The sequence below is a fragment of the Diceros bicornis genome, chromosome 39, assembly GCF_020826845.1.
Source record: "Diceros bicornis minor isolate mBicDic1 chromosome 39, mDicBic1.mat.cur, whole genome shotgun sequence".
Lineage (NCBI taxonomy): Eukaryota > Metazoa > Chordata > Mammalia > Perissodactyla > Rhinocerotidae > Diceros > Diceros bicornis.
This window is the reverse complement of record NC_080778.1, coordinates 16373964-16398004: the sequence shown is the minus strand read 5'-3', so window position 1 is coordinate 16398004 and position 24041 is coordinate 16373964. Positions and strand designations below refer to the sequence as shown.

General features: G+C 36.7%; 1 protein-coding gene across 1 annotated transcript in view; it reads right to left on the bottom strand.

The window, feature by feature from the left end:
- Positions 1-24041, bottom strand: part of SYNE1 (spectrin repeat containing nuclear envelope protein 1) — a 430148-nt gene that overhangs the window by 300726 nt on the left and 105381 nt on the right. The window contains exons 9-14 of the mRNA XM_058534130.1: positions 21729-21836; positions 18649-18786; positions 17271-17435; positions 6802-6914; positions 6087-6255; positions 561-657 (exon numbers count right to left, since the gene is read on the bottom strand). Coding sequence (XP_058390113.1) covers positions 561-657; positions 6087-6255; positions 6802-6914; positions 17271-17435; positions 18649-18786; positions 21729-21836 — 790 coding nt within the window. The remainder of the gene's footprint in view (positions 1-560; positions 658-6086; positions 6256-6801; positions 6915-17270; positions 17436-18648; positions 18787-21728; positions 21837-24041) is intronic.

Sequence of the window (24041 nt, the reverse complement as noted above, 5' to 3'; positions counted from 1 at the left end):
TATTTATAAAGATTAAAGATGAAAATATATTTAAAATTCCTGATAAATGGGATGCAACAAACGACATATGTATTTGTTCACATTTTGTATGCATTCAAATAGATGAACACATACATAGTATCCATCACAAATCCTATAGTGCATTTTCACTAAGTATGACAGACATATTTACAAATTGAAACAAACATATTTAAAACTAGTCTCTACAATAACTTAAGTTTTCATTTACTTTTTTATATATATTCAAGATAGCCCATTTTTTTGCCTTTAATCATCAGAATTGAAAATAGGTTAGAAAATCACAATTTAGAAAATAACCGCTTATTTTGCTCTTTCTTAGAGGACCACACACATAGATATGAAAACACACACACACAGAATCATAGAGTATGATTATACAGGTTAGGCACAAAGTCAAGGAGACTGAAGGTCTCCAGGCCAATGACATGGTTACATAACGATTCTGCAGGAAAAAAAAAAATGATTTGATCACACAGAAACCTGTAGGTCCTAAATTCCACTGCATTCAACACTGCAACGAATTCTGTTGTGTGTTTTACCTGAACCATCAGCTTTGACGTACATCTCAGCTGTCTGTTTCAAGATCTGGTATGTCACTTCATATTGCTCAAAGAACTTGCTATTTTCTATAAAAGACTAGAAAAGCGGGAATGGTTAGAAGAGAGCAAATACCAGCTTATGTAGAAATGCTGCAGTCCATTTTCCACAGTATAGATGTGTGGCTATGTTACCCAAATTTATCAACCTCATTCTTCGTAAAAATATCAAACTAATCCAACTGCTATAAATAACCTGATTATTCTGAGAATATAAATTGACTCCACACTTTTAATTCTAACTCAGCATGAGATTGAGAAAATATTCTATTTCTTCTCCATCCAAGGGTTTGTTTTTAGAAGACAGAAGTTTCTCCAGAGAAGCTGAGGCTAACATTTAGAAAGCACTAAATTTGGAAGAACATTTTAGTGTCCCACTGTGTTTTAGCTGTGGGATTCTGTTGCTCTTTGAACACTAACTCTGGTGAATGATGGTTCTGAGGAACTTCAGGTTATAAATAAATAGCACAGTGCACATTTTCCTTGAAATAAAAAGTAAGTATAAAAATGTTTATGTAGAAAAATTGAAAATAATAACATATTCCATCCACGCTACCTGTGGTCTCAAATTTCTATTACTTAGTACAAAAATGACAGATAAGACATGTCTATATCTATATCCATATGTATTTACATATGTGATAGAATCACTATCAGCAAATGGATACTATAAAATTGAGAACACAAAAAATCCTTAGGCGAGTTTTATTATTTGTTAATTCTAGGAAATATGAAATAGCTCCTGTTTCAAAGACTATTCCTACTCCTCTGAAGTAGAAAATTAATGCAATTATAGGTAACAACATAGGACCAAAGGCTCTTTAATTTCTTTTAACAGCATAATTAATTCCTATGATTTGAACCCACTAAAATACTTGATAAGTGTCACTAGTATAAATTGCAAAATTAGCCTTCAAAAACCAGCTGAAGTCCTGTATAGTATGCCGATTGAATGCTTAATAGGGAGATGCAAAATGCTTGTGTGCAGATGCAAAACTATTCATTCATACAGCAATTTCATAGACATCCCTAGATTTTAGTGATAAATATTTATCATATTTCAAGATAACACTCAGAAACATTATGTATATAATACACTTCCTATCATTTTATGTTTATAAAACATTTTACTTATATATTAACTATTCTTCAGGGATACGGTGAACAGAGAAAGCTGTGAGTTATCAAGAATGAGAGGTTCCATGATGAATATTTTATTCAATAACTTTAATATGCTGTGTTATTTTTGTTTGAGAATAAAGTAAGACAATAGTAGTCTGGTTAAGTCATTATTTAGCCTTATGTCTTACTCCTTTAACCTCTCCCTGTTCCCACACTGGGAAAGAATAATTTACTGTTATGTACATTTTGAATAATTTAACCAAACAAGTAAATCATGATTTGATCAAAAAAATAAAATTACACTTAATGTGCAAGACACTGTAGGAAACTGAAGAGATAAATATATTTGGCAAAGTTTAAAAAATAGTCTCCATGTAGTTTTGGCACAAATTTCAAGAAGCTAAGGGGAAAACAATTGTTCTGAGTGTCAAAGAAATGGGAAATAGTGTCTGTACTGGAAAGAAAGACTAAATATGCTTTTGCTAGAGTCGTTTATAAATTAACTAAAAATGAACAAGAGAGAAAAGTTTATTTCCAGTTTCATTTTTGGTCCCTGGGGAAAAAAGATGTTTTAAGAATGTTGTAAGGATTCATTCAAGTATACATATACTTTTGTGTTTGTGAGGAATATTGTCCCTGAGCTAACATCTATGCCAATCTGCCTCTATTTCGTATGTGGGATGCTGCCACAGCATGGCTTGATGAGTGGTGTATAAGTCCACGCCTGGGATCCAAACCCGTGAACCGTGGGCCACCAAAGTGGAGTGCACGAACTTAACTACCACACCACCGGGCCAGCCTCCATTAAAGTATTTTTGAGCTTTCCTATTAGGAAGCTTAGGCAATTAATTTTTGAAGGAAGATACCTGATTTGTTATTTTAATTTTTAATTTTTCATTTATTTTGGCCTTTTTTGCCTGAGTATAGAGTAAATCCATTTAGTAACAAGAATTATGTTGTCTATTAGAATCACTTTAGCAGAATTGCTAAATCTCCTTTTAACTATGAGTTATCTAGACAGTCTCCCAGAGCAATGCAAAAGTAAACACAAGTGTATATTCAAAATAATAATGACAGGATTGGTTTATTTCTTTCAAAATAAGGCTTACATTTGGATATCAAGTTCAACAAACAAGCCATGTTAGTCGGGGGACTTTTAAAGTTGATAGCACTTCAAGAAAAATAAGATACTTCTTTACGCCACTAAATTCAAAGTAATAGTGGAAGAGACTAAATTTGTACTCTCATAAGATAAATATAGATATAATAAATAAAAACCTCATCAATTTCACTCAAAGGGAGTCAAACCAGGTAATTTAAGATTTTAAACATCAACCTTGAGGAGTGGTTTCATCAGATTGCCTACCGACATTAATAAAATAATTACAGATGATAAAATAAATGTTCACATTACTTAAGTTGCATTCACATAGTCCACAATCCCAAGAGCTCTTCTTTTCTTTTATGTGAAAGAATGAAATGTTATCCTATTTCTTCCATAGTAAAATTGAAGCGTTGGTTAACTAACATGGTTATGTCAAGAACAATTCTGACAGCAAGAACCAAAGCAATTATCTTCTGATTTACATTACAGTATGTAACCTCTCACCAGTAGCATGTGGACTAAATTAATCAACAAGCTCGTGTGAAGTATTTTCCAAGAATTCCTTAAATATTTAGCAGCTGCATACCTGAGCACCTCATATAAGAGGTTAGGAAGCACATTCTCTAAGCCTTAAAAAAATGTATCTTTTTTTTTTTTTTTGGCAGATGAATAAGACTGAATTGAAAATTTAGACTAAGGAAAAGATAATTATGGAACTTTACATCCTGAATATTACTTTTGTTATTAGATATGTAGCAACATATGGCCCATTACAATAATTTTTTTTAGAAACCAAGGAAAAGATTACATTTAAGAAACTGACATGATTTTACTTGAAAGTCTTCTTGCTGTTTGAAATAGTCTGTTCTAAAGAGTGATTTTCCCACAAACTCCAAAAGGATAAGAGAGGCTCTATGTGGTGAGAGAGAGAAGGAAATCAATATATGTCTGTCTTTGTTCCTTAGAAAAATCCCTATTATTCTATTATTATTATTATTATTAAAAACTTGGGAAAGACTAAGCATTCTAGAAATTAAGTTATTTATAAAGTCACATGAGTAGTGAGTAGTTGACCCATGACTCAGCACATTTCTATGTGACTGGCGGCCACGCTTCAATAATCTCCGCCACCTCACCCCACCCTGCCCCAATACCACACTGCCTATAATATGAATAATAGCAACTATCTGGCTACTGTATGTAAGTATAAAATATTGTTAAATATGGACAAACATTAAATGGAACTCATATTTATGTGAGCTACAGTCTTTCGTTCACCAAGCTACAAGAGATGATTTTAATGATTTGTTCTTTTAAGTTAAAAAAAAATCTTTTTTTCACAGCTAATTTCGTTAGATAGAGGCACAAGGGCTTTGGATTCGGAAAGATGTGGATTCAAATCCTGACTCTTACTTCTTACCAACTGTGCCACTTGGAGCGTGTGACTTAAGCGTTCAAGGGCTCCATTTCGTCATGAAACCATGTGAAAACGCCCAGTCCATAGGGTCATCATTGGGATGGAAGATGACACATGGAAAACATTTGGCACATGGAAAACACTCAATATCGCACTGCTATTAAAACTATTAAACAAAAAAATACTTTAAACCTTTTTTAGAAAAGAAGAATGAGCGATAAATAGGTATTTTTCACCAGAGGATAAGAATATTAGAAAATGTTCATTTAAATGTGCTATATTTGTAGAGTAACAATTCTACAAATAATTTTGAGAGTTACAAAGCAGTTTAAAACCAGCAGTTAGTGAATTTCTCTTTACTTTATGGAGTAGGCAGAACGTACTGATTTTTTTAATCATTAATAACAACTCTCTACTTACTTATCCTTTATTTGAGAAGTTCAAAGAGACTTACTAATATCATTGTGTTGGAACATTAACCTGGTAGAACAGTCCCATTAGGCATTTCAGTCTAATTGGCTGTCCTTAAATAGCTAGAACAAAGATGGATCTGCATAATTACCTACTGAGCTCAGAGTGTATCATTTGACAGGACTAAACCTGAAAATATAAATGCATTTCTGTATTTAATATTTAAAGGACCAATGTAATTGCTTGAATTTAGAAAATTGGTTTTTCATTACGTTACAAAATAATTAAAAATGAATAAGGGAACATATAACAGATTTCACTTTTTTTGACAAATGTTTCTGAGATAATTGTAGTAAACCCAGAAGAAGATTTTACTGTAAACTTGTTAAATCTTTTTTTTTTCAAATGCATGTTGTTCATTCATCACTTAGAAAATGAAATTAAAATGTAGCAAAATATATTATGGTTCTAGGATGCTTTAGTAAAGATATGATTTCAGTAAATATTCAGTCACACCAGTCACAGAGCCACTGTGACTAGTCAGGTTAGAAATGCGCTTATATTTTAAATTTATTAATTTATCATTTAGAATTTGTGATTGAACATAAATGGAACAGTACAGGACTGAGATCCCATATTAATATTAACTTCACAAGCAAACTTGTATTGCTCATGAATTGGGGGGGCATATTTAGCTAAGAGAAATAAACTGCCTTTAATAATTATAATTCTCTAATTACATGTAAGTGGAGACTGCAAGTTGCAGAACAACTTAATTGTCTCATTAATGCAGGGCCATCATTGTCTAAAGACATAGAATTAGCTATAATGATAGCCCAAAATACAAGATAATCTTTAAAAATTAAGTGGGTACAGAGATTCATAGACAAAATTTTACTTTTCCTGGGTACACACACGAAGCAATAAAGCACAGGGAATGAGCATAAAAAAGACATGCTGGAACTAATTTAAAAAAATAGATAGTCCCCATGTGGACAATCGAGAATTGTTCTAAACTACTCATGATTGGATTTTAGGGACATGAAGATAATCTTTAAGTATTTTAATGCAGTTTCAATGAAGATAATCTTTAAGTATTAATGCAGTTTCAATGATGAGCTCACAATCAAAGTCTTGGGTATCCAATGCAAAAACTTTTTTTTTAAGCAATAAAGCCAGTTACCATGGTTCAGTATAATTAATGCAGCAAAATCTTTCTGTATTTCCAAAGAATAGACGTGTATATTTCAGATTGTTGTGAAAAGCTCACAAACTTATATGAACCCACTTAACACACTGGTACTTTCATGTTTAAATTCAAGATTCAAATAACAGCATCAAATAAACTGGAAATTATTGAATGATAAATCTCTGTGTCCTCTGATTTCTCTATCAAAGTACCAGGGAGACTTACGATGTAGTTTTGCAGAAGCAACTCCACTGACTCTCTCCTCCCATACTTGATGATCCAAGATTTCAGCTTTGACTCTGCAAGAACCAGCAGTGAGAGCAGACGGTACTTTAATTCTAGAAATTCCATTTTCATTAAGTGTAGCTCTGATGTGGAGGAAACGAAATGAAACCTAGAAATAAAACACCGAGAATTTACAGAATGTAACTAATAGTAACAGAACCGTGCTTACTTAACCTGTTACACGTCAGTGTTCAATATAATGCAGGAACAGGGTCTTCTAAACTCTGGCTGATCAATCACTATCTGGAGATCTGACTGCTTTTCTAGCTCTGGGTTTAAAGGTAAATCATGATTGATGGAAGTCTGTGATTTAGTTCTTTCCTCTGCCAACACATCTCTCATCTGTTTCTTTTATAAGCTGTTTTTGCAATATTACATAATGTTCCTCACGGCACTGAACAGAAATACAGCCTCTGTAAAAACCATTTCTGTGATTTCCAGGCTGTGGGTATATTCAGGTTTACTCTTTTTCAATTGATAATATATTAGAAGGTTGGCATTCTTAGCATATGTTATGGGAGCCCAATTTTTATGTACCAAATGTAAGCATCTCTGTAAAAAGAAAAAAATCAATTCACTGAAGAGAAAAGAGATGGAAAAAGCATCCACCAAGCATTTTAAAAAGAGACTTCATTTAAAGCAGACATTCTCTTACCTCTCGGCCATGTCCTCTAATTGATCAGGAGGCACTGGGATCCCATTAACAGACCTGGTCCGGTAGATTTCATGGAATGCTCTTTTGTGGGCATCTGTGTTTTGAAGCAGATCCTAAGATACAATTTTAAAAAAATAAAAAATGTAGAAACATGTTCACAGGAGGCTAAGAAGCATAATTTTCAGCTTGCACCGATGAGTCAATGTATTCAACAATTTCTTCCTGCTGCCACATCCACATGTAGCTCCGTGCCCATATAGGCTTTTACCTTGTACAGGAGCCCCCAGGTTCTTGTCTATCAGGCCCTGTGCTAGAGCAGTATCTAATAATTATGGCATCTTTTAAACACACATGACACTTGCACAGCAATGCATTCAGACATTTTAAAGGCACATAGTCCAAAGGAAAATGTAGTTACTGCTATAAACAATGATTTGTTAGTATTTTTCTCCTTCCTTGATTTTGGATATGTTGGTTTTTAAAAGCTTAAAACTAAGCACAACTAATTTAACTCTTTAATGGTAAAAATATTAGACTTTCTACTGTTATTTTATTCTGAATGCATGCAAGCTATCCTAAAGTGAGATTTGCTTGCCATCTAAAGTAAGTCAATTAGATTACAACATATTATGAAAACACTCTTAGGCTTAGAGGATTTCAAACAAGCCCAGGGAATGTCCCATATATCACAGTGAGAAGATCAGACAGGATGTTTATAAGTATTCTTTGTAGATTGTATAGAAATCCACAAATTTGAGCAATTTAGATGAATCTGAATCTCTCTTGTTTTATGTTTTTCATGTCAACCGACTTATTTAAAGACTTACATGTATTTCACAATTCCTAGCCAATTTCTCACACAGAAGCAAAGAAAGAGAGAGGTGAAAGGAGATTCATGCCATATTTTTTAGAGATTAGTTTGTTTCTCATTAGCAGAATAAATACTCAACAATTTGACGCTCACTAAAAAGTAAGACATTAGCCCACCAGAATGATGCATTAAAATCAATATTGTTTCTCTCCCACCAAGATTTAGTGGATTAATTGGAGAAAATAGAAGCAAAAAACAGCCTAAAACCATAAGAAAGACACTTGATGGAAGGGAAAAAATGAAGGCTTTCATATATAAATTAAAATATTAAAGACATACGTGTTTTTCACATAAGTGAAATTTTCTTTTAATTTTGGGGACTTTAATTTTTACATTGTTGAAAAATCCAGGGCCAAACCATTTCTATTCTGATATATTTTGCTATTATCACATTTTGACCTGCTTGGAGTCTGTAGGTAACTCCACAGATATTCACAATCACTGTAGCCCAGCTGATCCAGAGGATGGAGGACTGTCCTAGAGTAGCTACTGGCTATGAGTATTTTAATCACTGTCTTTATAACATCCAGACACATTTCTATGGCTTATGATGTTGGCTGAGACCCCCCCCCCCCAAGTGACTACAGGGCAAACTAAGAGCCACCACCATACCCAACTCTAATTTGTTGTGTGACTATATGTTAATATATGGGTGGGGGTCTGTGGCTGTACTAGAATACCCAAATGTCCAGTTGCCTTCTAAGAAGCTTTCCCTATTGTAGTTTTCAGTATCTAGTTCATTGAAAAACTCTTGACAAGATATCAAAACAAACAAAAACATTTTCAAATGTATGATAAAAGAACTACAGCTGGTGTGACATCACTGGGTCCTCTGAAAGGCTGTCTCACTATAAAACAGATAATGATGGGCACAGTATGTCATTATAACTCACTGGTGGGTTCCTAGGAAGTAAGTGAAATATTATAGGTCTCCTATTCTCAGTAAAACATGACCCAAAACTGAACCACAGATCTGTGAGCAAAAACAAATTAAAAAAGCTGATTAGGGCTGGCCCCATGGCTTAGCGGTTAAGTGCACAGGCTCCGCTTCTGGTGGCCCGGGTTCAGATCCCGGGCACACACCAATGCACTGCTTCTCCGACCGTGCTGAGGTGGTGTCCCACATACAGCAACTAGCAGGATGTGCAACTACGACATACAACTATCTACTGGGGCTTTGGGGAGAAAAAGGGAAAAAAAGGAGGAGGATTGGCAATAGATGTTAGCTCAGGGCCGGTCTTCCTCAGCAAAAAGAGGCGGCTTGGCACGGTTGTTAGCTCAGGGCTGATCTTCCTCACAAAAAAAAAAAAAAAATGCTGATTGTCCCAGGCAAATATCTATACCATTGCTGCAGGAGATTGAGTCTTGGAAACTGAATAAGGTGAGAACACTGAAACTGAGACTCTTACATTTAGCCAGAACCCCCAAAGAGGGCTGATGTGGGCCTGGTTGGTAGCAAATGCAAATACAAAAGGAGGAAGGCAAAGATCACCAAACACAGGAAACAGGCCACCATGAGGCAGAATCAGCAAAAATAACAAATTTATAGTGTTAGAAAAATGTAAGTCATTTAATACTTGATAACAACAGTTTGTAAGTTAGAAAGAGAATGATCTGGTTAAAGTGTTATTGTTTAAATTGATTAAGAGGAGGTCAAGATACTGATTAACTTTCAATTTTGTTAAGGATCTGTGGCATAATTTCACGGGCAATCACACTATACAGCTAGAGTTTATAACTTTCAAACCAGTAGAGCAAAAACCACAGAACAAGAAAAACAAGCAAGCAAATGAACAAACAAACACAAACCCCTCCATCCACTTATAAATAGCAAGAAAGTAGAAAAAAAGAAAAGTAGTACAAATAGAAAGCAAAGAGTCAGATGGTAGAAACAAATTCAAGTCTATCAATAATTACAAATAAATGTGAATGGAATATAAATTCACTAGTTAGAAGGCAGAGATCATCAGATCAGACAAATAAAACAGAGCCATCTGCTTTTTACAAAAGATACACCTGCACATTAAGAACATGGATAGGCTGAAATTAATAGAATGGAAAATAACATGCCAAGCAAGTACTAATAAAGGAAAGTTGGTATAAGTGTATTAATATCAGACAAAATCAATTTCAGAACAGAAATCATTACAAGTTATTAATTGCTTAATGATGAAACTTTTAATTTACTAAAAGATATACTAATTCTGAACTTGAATGTACCTAGTAAGCCTCAAACTATATAAAGCAAAAACTGATAGAACTGTGGGGGGAAACTGACAAATCCACGTGGCTATGGGAGATATGGACATAGCTCTCTCAGTGACTGAGATGGAACAAAGGGAACAATCAGGATAGCAGGTTGCAGGAGAGGGAAGGAAGAGGAGGGAGAGGGATGCAGATCTGTGGGCCTCATGGGCCTTTGTAAGAATTTTTGGTCTACTTTGAGTAGACGGAAGCCAGTGGGGAGTTTTGAGCAGAGGGGTGAAATGAACTGAGCCGCACTGGAAAAGGATTGCTGTGGCCATTCTACTGAAAATTTCCTCTCTTTCTACACTGGTTCCTTTGGCTTCTAAGACAACATGGTAGCTGGAGTCCCTCCTATCTCACCGACTGCTCTTTCTCATATTTTTGGCTGGTTCATCTTCTACTCTTTGATCTCTTAATATTGGACTCCCTCAGGGCTCAGTTCTTGATCCTTTTCTCTTCTCTTTTCACACTTCCTTATTTCATTTCTCTAATCTCAGAGCTTTAAACATCCCTCTATTTGCCAAAGATTCTGAATATGCATCTCCATTCTACACCTCTCTCCTGAGCTCGTCTCTCATCTCCTACTCCCTAGTCCACATGTCCACTTGGATGTGAAACAGTCTCATACTTAGCACGCCCCACACTAAACTCCTGATCTTTCCTCTCAAATCTACTTCATTGTCTTTGCATTTTAATCGATGAAAACTCCATTTTTCCAGTTGCTCAGTCCAAAAATCACCATGTCGTGTATGACCCCCCTTCCTTCACAGTCAATATCTAATGCTGAAAATTCTCTTTGCTCTGCATTCAAAATATATTCAGAATCCGACCATTTCTCACCACCTCTACAACTACCACCCTGGTTCAAGACATTCTACTGGGATTATTGAAATGGTTCCCTGGCTCCCACTCTCTATCCATCACCCAGTCTATTCCCACATTGCCATCAGAATGATAATGTTAAGAGTAATACTGTCATTGCTCTGGCAAGAAAGTACATGGGAAAAGATGGTTAGAATATGACAGAGAACATCAACAATGTCAAAAGTGCAATTAAGGAAAGCGAGAATGTGCAAAGAAACAATATTGGGAAAAAATAGAGGATTAAACTCAGGCACAGAAAAGATTACTAAAATATATAAGAGAATATTTTTAACAATTTTATGTCAATACTTTTGAAAACTTAGTCAAAGGCACAAGTTCCTAGAACGTACCAAGTAGCAATATTGAAAGCCTGAATATTTCTAAAACCATTTTAGAGGTTTGGAATACAAAAACAAACAAACAAACAAACACTAATCCTTGCCCTGCAGGAAATCAAGCAATAAAAAAGATAAATAATTAAAATGAGTTGATGTGGAGATAAATGTTACAGAGAAAAATCAAACAGGGAAAGGGAAAAGAGAGTTGTAATTTCAAAGGACCTAAGAAAAGGTTAACTAAGAGGTGACCTTTCAGTAAAGGCCCAAAGGAGATGAGGAAGAACCTAATGGGAATATCAGTGGGAGAACGTTTCAGGTCAAGAAGAGAGAACATTCCAGAAGGATAGCAAGGGCAAAGGTCTGGAGGTGGGAATTTGCTTGCCTGTTTGATGTCATCTTTTCATTGAGATGTCACTGACTACCCTACTTAAAATCGTAACATTACCTAATATTCCCTGTCTTTTTACCTTCTAACCTAATATAAAATTAATTTATTTACTATGCTTATTATTTCTTATCTGCCTCCACCCACTAGAAAGCAAGTTACATAAGTCTAGGAATTTTTGTCTGTTTTGCCTATGGGTGTATCACAAATACCTAGAACACTGCTTTGCATATAGAAAGTACTCAATAAATATTTACAGAAAGACTAGGAAAGACTAGAAAGGCACAGCCAGAGGAGTAGAAAGAAAACTAGGAAACCAAATGAAGAAAGCATTTCAAAGATGAAGAAATAATTATGTAAAATGCTTCTGATAGGTGAGGTAGGATGAGGATTGAGAATTGGCTGTTGAATGAGGAACAAGGAGAACCCTTGTGAACCTGACATGCATGGCACGGCAAGAGAAAACCTGATTGGAATGCATTCTAGAAAGAAAGGGAGGAGAGAATTTTGAAACCAAAATGAGAGCTTAGACAACTCTTTCAAAGAGCTTTGCTGTAAATGGAAGGAGGAAAAATGGACAGTAGCTAGAAGGGAAAGCAGGATTAAGAAGAGATTTTTTTTAAGATGAGAGAAATAATAGCATACTTTCTGTGGATGAGAAAAATCTAGCAGAGAGAGAAAAAATAAAGGCAAGAAATACAGGACTTATTTCTTGGAGAAGAGCAGGGAGGGTGGGATCTAGTGCACATGTGGAGGGTTGGCCTTGGCTCAGAGCACAGATGGTTCATCCATAGTAACAGAAGTGAAGACGGAGTATTCGGGCACAGATGCATGTAGGTGGGTTGATGTGGTCGTGGGAGCTGGCGGAAATTCTTTTTTGATTGCTTCTATTTTCTCAGAGAAATAGGAAGCAGTATCATCAGCTAAGAGTAAGGTTGGGGGAGGAAGTGTGGAAGGTTTGAGGAGACAAGGTATAAAAAAGTTGTACCCAAAATGGAGAGGGAATGGAGTGAGAAAATGCCTTCGGAGTGCCAGGGAGCATCAAGGGCCCACTTGGGTTAGTCATCGTGCCTGGGGGTGTGTTTTTCTCCAGCTACAGTCAGCTGCATGTGCGTGGGCAGGAACTAGGCAGAGAGTTGGCTTTAACCAGGGTTGTGTTTTAATCAGGAGAGTAGGACCAAGTGAGACCCGGGCAAGACAATTAGAGTGTATACAAGGGGTGACTTTTAATGACCGAGCATTGAATTTAAGCAGAGTACAAAGGTAGGATCAACAAATTATAGGGCACAGAGGAGATGAAGGCTTGGAGTTGGGGAGAGTCTGGTTGGAGAGTGAGATGCTTGAGAAAGAGATTGTGGTGACGACAAGTTCTAGACTATGTCTATGCAGTGAGGGGCTGAGGTAGAGAGTAGGACGGGAACACTGGGAGACAGGAGGTCAAGAAACTGAGAGGCCAGGATATTGGGAGGATCATCGATGGGTTACTGAAGTTATCAAGAATTGTGGCATGTACTGTCATCCAAGAAATAAAATCCTCAAGAAAGGTTCACAACCTTTCTTGGTAGGGTTCATAACCGCAGTAAGGATGGGCAGTAGATGGAAGGTGTGATGGTTATTCACACGATTCCTTAAGACTGAAAGCCTTAATTTGCCAAAGCAACACTACTAATAAAGACTAATAAGTTTAATCATTCTACATGTATTATATGCAATAGCTTTGCAGGTACATTTTAAGCTTAGTGCTTAAAACAACCTGGATTATCAGCTATGTGATCTTGGGCGAGGCACTTAACCTCTCCCTGCCTAAAGTTAACTCACCTGAAAAATGAGGATAATAATACCTATCTCATATCCCGCATGTCAAGTGCTTAGCAAAATTAACTACTTAACACTGAAACATGGCTAACTACTCAATTATAATTAGCTACAGGTATTGTTGATACCTTTCTAGATAACTGATCATTTGGGTATTTGGAAAACAGAAAAGATAATAGACATGAACCTCGCTTTTCAGAATAAATATGTTCCCACATACATGCAAATTAATTTAAAAAATTAAAAACTTTGGTAGAACCACTCATAAAGTGAACTCCTTGAAAAATGTATTTTAAAAATTATCTGAATTCAATTTTCAAACACTGATTATGTATTAAGTAATGAACAACTGTCATGTGGTGTAACAAAAAAAAGATGTAAAGAATGCAGAAAACTAAGAATTCTAGAACTTGATAGCATATATAAGTTTTCATGGCAAAAGCCATAATTACTTTTAAACTGAGATGGGAAGATAATATTCTCAAACATTTTTGCTCACATATTGATGAGTCCTATATTGTGCTTTTTCAATTTATTGTGTTTTCCAGTGGGCCCAATATACTAGACCAGAGTAGTGATACCAAATTCACGGGCTGATTTTCCTGCTATTGAGAAAACCTATAATTTTAGTTATTAGAATTTTAGTTATCTTAACCATGATTCAAATGCCTCACATCATCAAAGCTTAGCTTATTATTTGTTGTTAGTGCTGTCCAGTTGATTCTGACTCCTAGCCCCGCTGTGGACAGCAGAGTAGAGCCTTGCCTGGTCTTTTAGTGCCATCCTTTCACCTTCTGGCGCTGTATCAGACAATGCTCTGCTGCTATTCACAGGGTTTTCATGGCCAATTTTTTCAGAAGTAGCTGGCCAGGTCCTTCTTCCTAGTCTGTCTTTTTTTTTCTTTTCTTCCCCAAAGCCCCAGTAGATAGTTGTATGTCATAGTTGCACATCCTTCTAGTTGCTCTATGTGGGACGCCACCTCAGCATGGCCAGAGAAGCGGTGCGTTGGTGCGCGCCCAGATCTGAACCTGGGCCGCCAGCAGCGGAGCGCGCACACTTAACCGCTAAGCCATGGGGCCGGCCCCCCCAGTCTGTCTTAGTCTGGAAGCTCCACTAAAACCTGTCCACCATGGGTGACCCTGTTGGTATTTGAAATACCCGTGGCATAGCTTTCAGCATTACAGCAACATGCAGTCATCACAGTGTGACAACTGACAGATGGGTGGTGCTGTTTCTGACCAGGAAATGAACCTGGGCCATGGCGGTGAGTGTGCTGGATTTTAACCGCTAGACCACCATCGCTGGCTTAGCTTATTATAGGAACCTAATCAATATATTTTGAATGAATGAGAATTGATTTTATAATTGACAGTTACATTCTTCTATGACTCTACTATTTTAAGTACCCATGCTCAGGCCTAGTAAAAGTTCCTACCTGAGTAAAATGATCACTGGAGATTTGCCCTGGACCTGGTCTTATTCCCTACCTGCCTTTGCTTTCTGTTGTCTCTTTATTGCATTCCCCAACTTTCTCTTTAGTCTAGTCCTTTCTGGTTTTCAGTCTTGGATAACCATCTTTTCCAACTCCTGCCCTCTCCCTCTCCATAGGGGCTCCACTCCATTTCCAGTTTTTATGGTTGTTTACTACACTTTGGCAGAGATGATTCTGGCTACACAACTAGCAGTTGGCACAAGGTCTCTCTTTCTCAAGGGAGCCAGAAGGGTCATGAAGGGCCTGAAATCATATATTCACTGAGACATACGCTGACAGCATGCACACTGTCCAACTTAAAATTCATGCCCCATCAGAGGCTGATGCTTCCTAGAGTTGCCATGAATTATTATTTCTGCTAAATCTATGATTATCTAGTAAGTAGCACAATTAAATTGTAGGACATTTTCTCTATGGTGATGCATTTGAATCAGACTTAACTCTGTTAAATAAACAAACAACACACGCTGTTTCTCAAACACGATTGCACAACTGACCATGCAATGCAGTAAGCTTAAAAATGTGACAAATGGGGGCTGGCCCGGTGGTGTAGCAGTTAAGTGCGCGCCCTCCGCTTTGGTGGCCCAGGGTTCGCGGGTTTGGACCCGGGCACGCACCGACGCACCACTTGTCCAGCCATGACATGGTGGCGTCCCATACAAAGTAGAGGAAGATGGGCACGGATGTTAGCCCAGGGCCAATCTTCCTCAGCAAAAAGAGGAGGATTGGCATCGGATGTTAGCTCAGGGCTGATCTTTCTCACAAAAAATAAGTCACAAATGACTAAGAGGTCATCAAGGCCTAATCCCATCTCTTCCTCTAGATTTGGAGGCACCTTCATCAGTTTCCCCAGTGCAGAAAACGGGCACATAGTAGGTATATATTTGCTGAATTAACACATCTAACCCACAATCGATATACATTCTACATCTGATTTAAAACCCTAAGGTGACTTCTTTTATATGAAATATTCACATCAGTTAAAATTGTTTCAGTTGTTACATTTTACATGAAGAAAAATTATTAGATGGTATTTATGCTGAATTGCTAATTTGTTAAAGTGGTATTTGTGTAATCCTGTTTTAGCGTTTTTCCGTAGTTTTAATATACTGGGAATCTCAAAATGGATATGGCCATGCTCTTCTATGCCCCTGAAAAGCCTTAACCTGGCTCAACCCTAGAAGAATTCCTGTGACCTGATCTCTTATGAGCCTGAACTCTGGCTCCCTTATAGCTTCCTCCATCTTCAATGAACTAAGGTATAGACAAGCAGGCCTGGATTTTATGTGTGTATATCTCTAAAGATGGAGCAAATTCCAAAGCCATGCTCTCATCTGAGAGGCAGATTCTAGGGAGTTCTGTGTGTGTGTTTGTGTGTGTTGATGGTGGTAGAGAGGGGAGAGGCCAAGACATAATCAGCAAAACAAAAAGTATCTGAAGGTACTGATCGTAACTGAGGAAGGGCCAAGAATAAATGGAGGAGGGACTCTGACTGATTGTCTAGGATCACAAAATCTTGTGTCCGTCTTGTTTGATGACCTGCTCTGGGGTTGTGTCACTTGAGCTGAAAGGGCCAGGGGCTGAAATTGCATGAGATGACACTTCTATATTTCTATACCTCTAGTTTCAAAACTAAGGTCCCGGGGGGCATGAAACAAAATCTGTCATGAATTTGCCTTATAATTCAGTCTAGAATATACAACAATCTCTTTCCTTGGAGTAGTTTGAAGAATATCAATAATTTGGCAGAGAATACATATGAGCTATAAATTGCCCATGTGATCAAAAGTAGAAATCTCTTGCTTCTCAGTTTGTTTTCCATATATGCACTGGACCCCACCACGACACAGCAAATGGAGTACACAAATTCAATTGCACAAAATGTAGGATTGCGTTAATGTGATGTTAATGAAAAACAGCATTTTTGGTTAGGTTTGTACTATCACAAAACACAAAGAGAAAGTATATTAGAACTTATAGCACATACAATGGACCATGCAGTAAGCTGAAAAGTGTAGCAAATGACTAAGAGGTCATCAAAGCCTAATTCCACCACTTCCCCCCAGGACATAGAACTTGGCCTGCCTTCTTTTGAGAATGGAGGCAGGGGTGAGGTCTGGAGCCAATGGCTCATCACATTATTATGTAAATGAATATTATCTTGGATTATCTTTTGAAAAATAACATATAGCAACAGAAATAACAAAAATAACTGCAGATTAAAAAATATCATGGAGCTATTGGAAAATGCCTTAAAAAATAAATCTACTGCCACTGTCAATAACAAGTATAGGAAAGAGAAGTGCAGATTAGAGAACTTCTAAGAAGGTGTGACATCTCTGAATCAGTGTGCATGGATGCCTTGGAGGCCCGTGTCAGTGCAAGTTCTAAACAGGCCACATCTCCAGATCACGTGAGGACTGTTATGCTGGAAGTTTTCCCAGCCAGAATTTTTACCTTGTGTTGCTCACGTTTCCGTTGTATTGTGTTGGCCGTTTCCTCATGGACCTGCTGAATGGTTATTTCCTCTCTCAGAGCCACCTCTGCTCTGTATAACCAGGCCCCTATGGTGCCCAGAGGTGCAGGAAGAGACTTATCAAGCTGAATATGCCAATCGAAGAGCTGAAATACAAAAGTAGAAAAATAGAATATCTCTAATACAGAAGACAATTCTTAAAATTAGCCCAAATGATTTTAGGGCCTACATAAGGTTTTAAGTTAAGGATTTCAGGTTAATTTAATAAATATCAAGTAAGTAGATATCTATGTTCTGAATCTGATGTTTTGAGGATGGGGAGGAAATTACAGTTCCAAGCGAATTTTGAGGAAATTTACAATATATCTTAGACATGGAAGGTATTACTGGGAGCTTAAGCAATTTTCTTATTATGGGAATACCATAAAGAATCCACTAATTTTTAGTTTGGCTTTTTCTGAAAGGGAAGGGATGGGTTTGTTGACATGTTCAAGGATGCAGTAGTTATATACCAGCAGATGTGTATCCTTTAAAACCCTCCACAGGATGAGAACAGGCCCAGAAAAATCAGGGACATCTAGACATCTCTGGAGGAAGACAAGTATTGAGGATTCTCCTATAACAATATGATTCTCTAACCATCTTTCCATTTCTTCCACTTTACCCAATTCTCAAGCACCATTTCCTGGGAATGCCTGGTGGATGGGTTGAGGTGTTTCGAAACTAACCCACTCTTTGATAGAGTTTATGGGAAAAAAACAGATTATCAAAATAAAGAAAATAGGGTAAGTACAAGGCAAATATTCTCATTAGCGATAGAAGTTTCAGGGGTCTTTAAATCTTGGTCTTTGAGTTTGCAAAATATTAATATGAAAGTTACTGAGCAGTTTTCCTTTAGGTTCATGAAAGACTGGATAAGAAAATATGCTTAAAGAATATAAAAATGAATGTGGATATAGGAAGATTATTAACTGTTGATGAAATCTGGTTATGAAATATGGAGAAGCTGTTGGGGCTCCGTTTTGGGGAGAGTCACCTCTTCTAAACAACCCAGAATTAAACTGTATAAAGTGAGAATTGACCCAGATGGTCTTTCAGGATTTCAATCTATCATCTGGTCAAAGGTGATATTACATGTAGGGCAGGCAAGGCAGGAAAAGAGTTGTTTGCCAAGCACTGCCACTAATTTAAAGGAAAACTTGACAAGAGGGCAAAGATTCTCCCACAGGTAAGCCTTTCCGACCTCAGACAGAGGCAGAAGGACCCAATGCAATGTCACTGCATGGAAAAAGATAACGGAAAATATTCTTGACTAAATCACGTAAGCCCTAGTGAAATTCATCAGGGGGCAGAACTTACCCTAGAGGACACTCTATCCCAGGACTGTTTTACCAGTGCTTGGTCAAGTGACAATTTACCATCTCTATGTATAGGTTGTATTAAATGTTCAATCTGTTTCCTTTTCATTTCATATTGAACTCTGAAGTGCTTAAATGACTAAAAGAGGAAAAACAGCAACAATATGGCAATGAGTCAACAAAAGCAAAAGCAAAGGAAACCACATTTCCTAAAAAACAATTCTTTATATTTGGATAACATTCAATATGTGTTGTTGATACTAACAATGACAGTCATGATACTAATAGCAGCTACCATTCATGAAATCCCGGCAAGGAGCCTGGCCCCATGCTAAGTCCTTTCTACCCATTATCTCCTCTGGCTTTCTCCACAACCCTGCCGTATAGACACACACTATTATTATTACCCTAAGAAGCCCAGACGACAAGTAGTAGAGGCAGGACGGAAGCCTAGGATTTCTCATTTCATCTACATGCCAGTCCATGCTCATCAGGAAATAATAGTAAACAGGAGTATAAATCTACGCTAATAATAAAAATAATTGCTTTACCTCAAAGTACCAATTTATAAATAGAAATTTCACATATCAAAATAATACCGAATTAAAGATATCTAAATTTGTGTTTAAGTAAATCTGTATAACGAGGTTTACTTAAGGGATCCCATTTACATGATAATCCTTTGCTTTAATTTTACGGCATTTAAATATTAAGTATTATACTAGGTCTTTTGTCACAGTATGGTTAACATAAACTTGTAATATGTAGTCTTCACGGTGAGTCTAAAACTAACCTAAGAAAGTAGTCTTTTAATTAAAGTTCTGCATTTTATATTAAATTAACGTCCTAAAATATGACTCCAAGTCCAAACACGAATAGAAAATACCACTAAAATGGGCAGTTACATTAAAGAACATGAGAATGCCCCTGCAGAATCTAATAGATAATACATCTAAAAGAATTTCTATGTCATAGAGTAAATAAACATGTAAATTCACATGAAGAACACTGGAGGGAGATGGTGAATAAATAAATATTTCACTACAGTTATTTTCCATCCCCTCTAACTTAATGTAATTAAAAAATACCAAAACATAAAAGCAATCTTCAATTTTATTCCACAGAATTCTATGCATAGAAAATGCACTATTGATTGATAAGTAGAAACTGATGGAAAATGCTGAGGACATAATAAACCCACAGACAAAAGAAAATGCTCCCTATATTTAGATTTCAGATGGTCTCTAACCCTATTTTTAAAGACTGATGATCATCTTTGGCTTGAAAGGAGTTTTTCTGTTTTATACTTTTCTGGTCTTTGGTTGCCTCTTATAAAATAACATCTGTACTATAAAGGTAACTTGATCACTTGTAATTTATTTTTTGACAAGTTATGCCAAAACCAAAACTCACTAATGGACTAAATAAGTATATTCACTCTGTTCTTGCATTCCTATTCTTAATTTACTAGTTTAAAAATTTTCTAATGGAGCTCATTCCAGAAAATTGTATTTTTAGGAAAAAAAGAGTACATTGAGTTTCAAAGCAAAAAGTACATACCTATAAGTACATATTGATTGCTTTGCCAAGATCATCAAATATAATATTGGTGGCATCATCCATCTAAATTCAGGCATGATTTATATATATGATTATATAAAATCACACACTAATGCAATAGTTAAATCTTTTATTGTCTGCCATGTTGAATCTCTCACATCACTGTACCCTTTTTTTTGTAGCAAAATGAGTGAAATATAATGTTGACTTGAATATATTATCATTTTGCCACCAAAATGCAATGCTATTTTAAATAGGGGAAAATGTCAATGCTGCATAGAATAAATCACAATTTAATGGGAAAGCCTGTTATAAGACTTCGTGTCTTGGAAGTGGAAATTGGAAGCAGAAATCCAATTAATGACAGTGTGATGAGACTGGAGGAAATGACAACAACAACAACATCCCTGGCCTCAACCTGAGTGCAATAGTGTTGCATTAGGCAGGTCACGGTAGAAACTGATCCCATTAATGGGCCCACTTCAAATATTCATGTTGAGATCCTTTACTAAATTCAACTTATTCTCTAGTCATTTTCAACTTGGCACTTAAGTCATTTTTTGGTGGAATTTTTTGTTATGTGACATTTACAAGATCGTAAGTCCACAAAAACAATGACTAGATGTTTGTGTTCTGGGCCATCTACAAGACTCTGAGTTCTGGAAAAAGTCACGAAGCTTCAGAGCTTAATAGACAGTGTGGACATATACAGTTTAAAACTACCAACTTCACCCAAAGGAAATGAAAACAGGATATTGAAGAGACATATGTACTCTCATGTTTATTGCAACATTATTCACAATATCCAAGATATGGAAACAACCTAAGTGCTCATTAATGGATGAATGGATAAAGATACATTGTATGTTGATACAGTACACGCAATGGAATATTATTCAGCCATGAGAAAGAAGGACATCCTGCCATTTGTGACAACACTGATGAACCTTGAGGACATAATGCTAAATGAGATGTCAGACAGAGAAAGACAAATACTGCATGATGTCACCTATATGTGGAATCTAAAAAAGCCAAACTAGTAAAAACAGAGAGTAAAATGGTGGTTATCAGGGGACAGTGGTGGGGGGACAGGACAGATGTTGTTTAAGGATATAAACTTGCAATGAATAGTAAATAAGTCCTAGAGATCTACTGCACAGTATAGTGAATATAGACAACAACATTGTATTATCATCATCAGGCTTGCTAAGAAACTAGAAATTAATTATTCCAACCACTAATAAGAAATGATAGTTATCTAATGAGATAAAGGTACTAATTATCGCCACAATGGCTATCATATTATGACACACAAATGTATCAAATTTAAAGAATAAAACTACCTATTTACATAGAAATACAATTATTAAATTACAAGCAAACCTAAGATAATGCATACTATTTCTTTAAAGTCTTTTCTCATTAATTTCATTTGAAAGATTAAACATAGATTAAATGACGTATATAAATCCTACTCATGAAAAGCTTTTGAAAAATTGAAATCTCTATTCCATACATTACCTGATATTTATCCTGTAAATTTGATTCTGTCATCTGTGCCCTTGTCAAATCTCTTTCAAATTGTTCTATCCAAACTTTCGCTTCCTTCAAAATTAGCCTGTCTTCTCTCTAGAAACCAGCAAACATTACAATTTTATTAGTAACTGTGCATTTTATTTCTAATTAATAACTGACTCATTCTCAAATAGACTTAATATTTAATAAGTTTCAATTGTCCCTGAAAAATTTTCCCTCTCCCTGCCATTACCCTATTTGGAGAGTAAGAAGGAAAACCTGATTCTAGAAAAGTATCTTAATTATCTTGCTGAATACTGAAATTATCTACCTCCATTTTTTTCTCAAGAAACATTAGTTCAATTAAGAAAACATGCTCAAGAAGGAATGACCTAAGTACCAAAATACTCAGAGCAATTGCTGGACTGGGAGTAGAAACAGGCCTGCAGTAGCTTCTAAATCCAAGGCCATTGGTGACCCAGAGGACTATTCTGGAAGAGATTAATTTTGACTGAATTCAAGGAGTTACAGTCACAGTAACACTGGACCACTTGTGTAAATGATTATTTACAAAGACTATTCAGGGGCTGGCCCTGTAGCCTAGTGGCTAAGTTAGGCATGCTTCTCTTCGGTGGCCTGGGGTTCGGTTCCCGGGTGCAGACACACACCACTCTTCGGCAGCCGTGCTGTGGTGGCGACCCATATACAAAACAGAGGAAGCTTGGGACATATGTTAGCTCAGGGCAAATGTTCCTCAAGCAAAAAGAGGAAGATTGGCAACAGATGTTAGCTCAGGGCGAATCTTACTCAGCAAAATAAAAAAGACCATTCAGTATTATAACATAAACCCCACATGAACTGAATATCTTGTTCAATATGGTATTTCTAGACCCTGGCAAAATGACACCTATCAGATATTAATCAAATTATCTGTTGAATGAAAGTCTCCATGCTATCAATCACATCTCAAAAATGAAAAAAAATTGGAGATTTACATACTTGTTTCCACAAATAATAAGAACAATTCTAGAATTGATTTAGCGAAAATATCCTAATTTTTCATCAAGATTTATCTGGTAAGAATGCCAAAGTAATCATAAACATATTTAATTTGAATTTTTTTGGCATTTACAAATAGCTTTCAACTACAGCATCTCACTTGATGCCCACAGCCCCGTAACACAGATGAAATGACTGTCTGTTGACAGGTGAAGTGGCAGGGTAGAAAGAGTGCTAGCCAGAGGCAGGTGAAGGTGGTTCCAAATTCTGACTCTGGCATGTATTAGCTCTGTGACTTTGGGCATTTTAACCTCTCTGCTGTTGTACCATCATCCAAGCAGTCCCCGCACACCCTTTCCATGGTTTGGGGGAGAATTCGGGATAATCTGTGTAACACAACTAGCACAGAGATTGGCACACGATGCTGTCAGGATGCATGCTCTCCCTCACTTGCTGGTCTTGCAAAGGCAACCCTGGAACATTTTCCCCTGAATAATGCCTTCTTCAGAGATCAGCTCAGACACAATCTTCTCTAGGAGGCTTTTTCTGACCCAGAAGACTGGGTTAGGGGTCTCTCTTCTATACCAGTGGTTCTCCAACTTCAGGGTGCACTAGAATCACCCAGAAGGCTTGTGAAAGCACAGATTACTGGGCACCAACCACCCTCAGGCTTTCTGGCTCAGCATATCTGGGGTGCAGGCTGAGAATTAGTATTTATAACAAGTTTCTAGGTGAATCTGATGTTGCTGGTCTGGGGACCACATTTTGAGAACACTTGTCTATGATCCTGTGACAACCTGAGCTCAAATATTCACCTATATTGCACTATATTGTATTCTGCACTTAATTGTCTCTTTTTCCCCCATATTACAAACCCCTCATGTATCTTTTCTTCCAGCCTAACACAGTGTCTGGCGCCCAGCACTACTCAATATATAATTGTGGAATAAATGATTGATTGGTAACATAGTTAATTAAAGAAAGAAATGGAACAGGAGCCCAAGACTCCAAATCTTCAGCTCTTCTCACGATGTTCTCTTCTGAATAAACATGTGACCATGATCAAGGCACACGTTTTATTACTGGTTGACTTTCACACCCATAAAAGCACTAACGACACATTCTTGTGAGCTCAGAGGAACAAAATGCTCACGGTCTACCTCGAAGACACCAGAGGTCAATGTCACCACTACATGACCTCAGTGAGCATGAGACTTCGCTGTGAACCTCCAAGGACAGGTGTGTCATTACCTGTTTCTCACCAATTGACATGATTTCACAAAGTCATCTGACAGAAACTAATTACGGTCTTAAAAATTA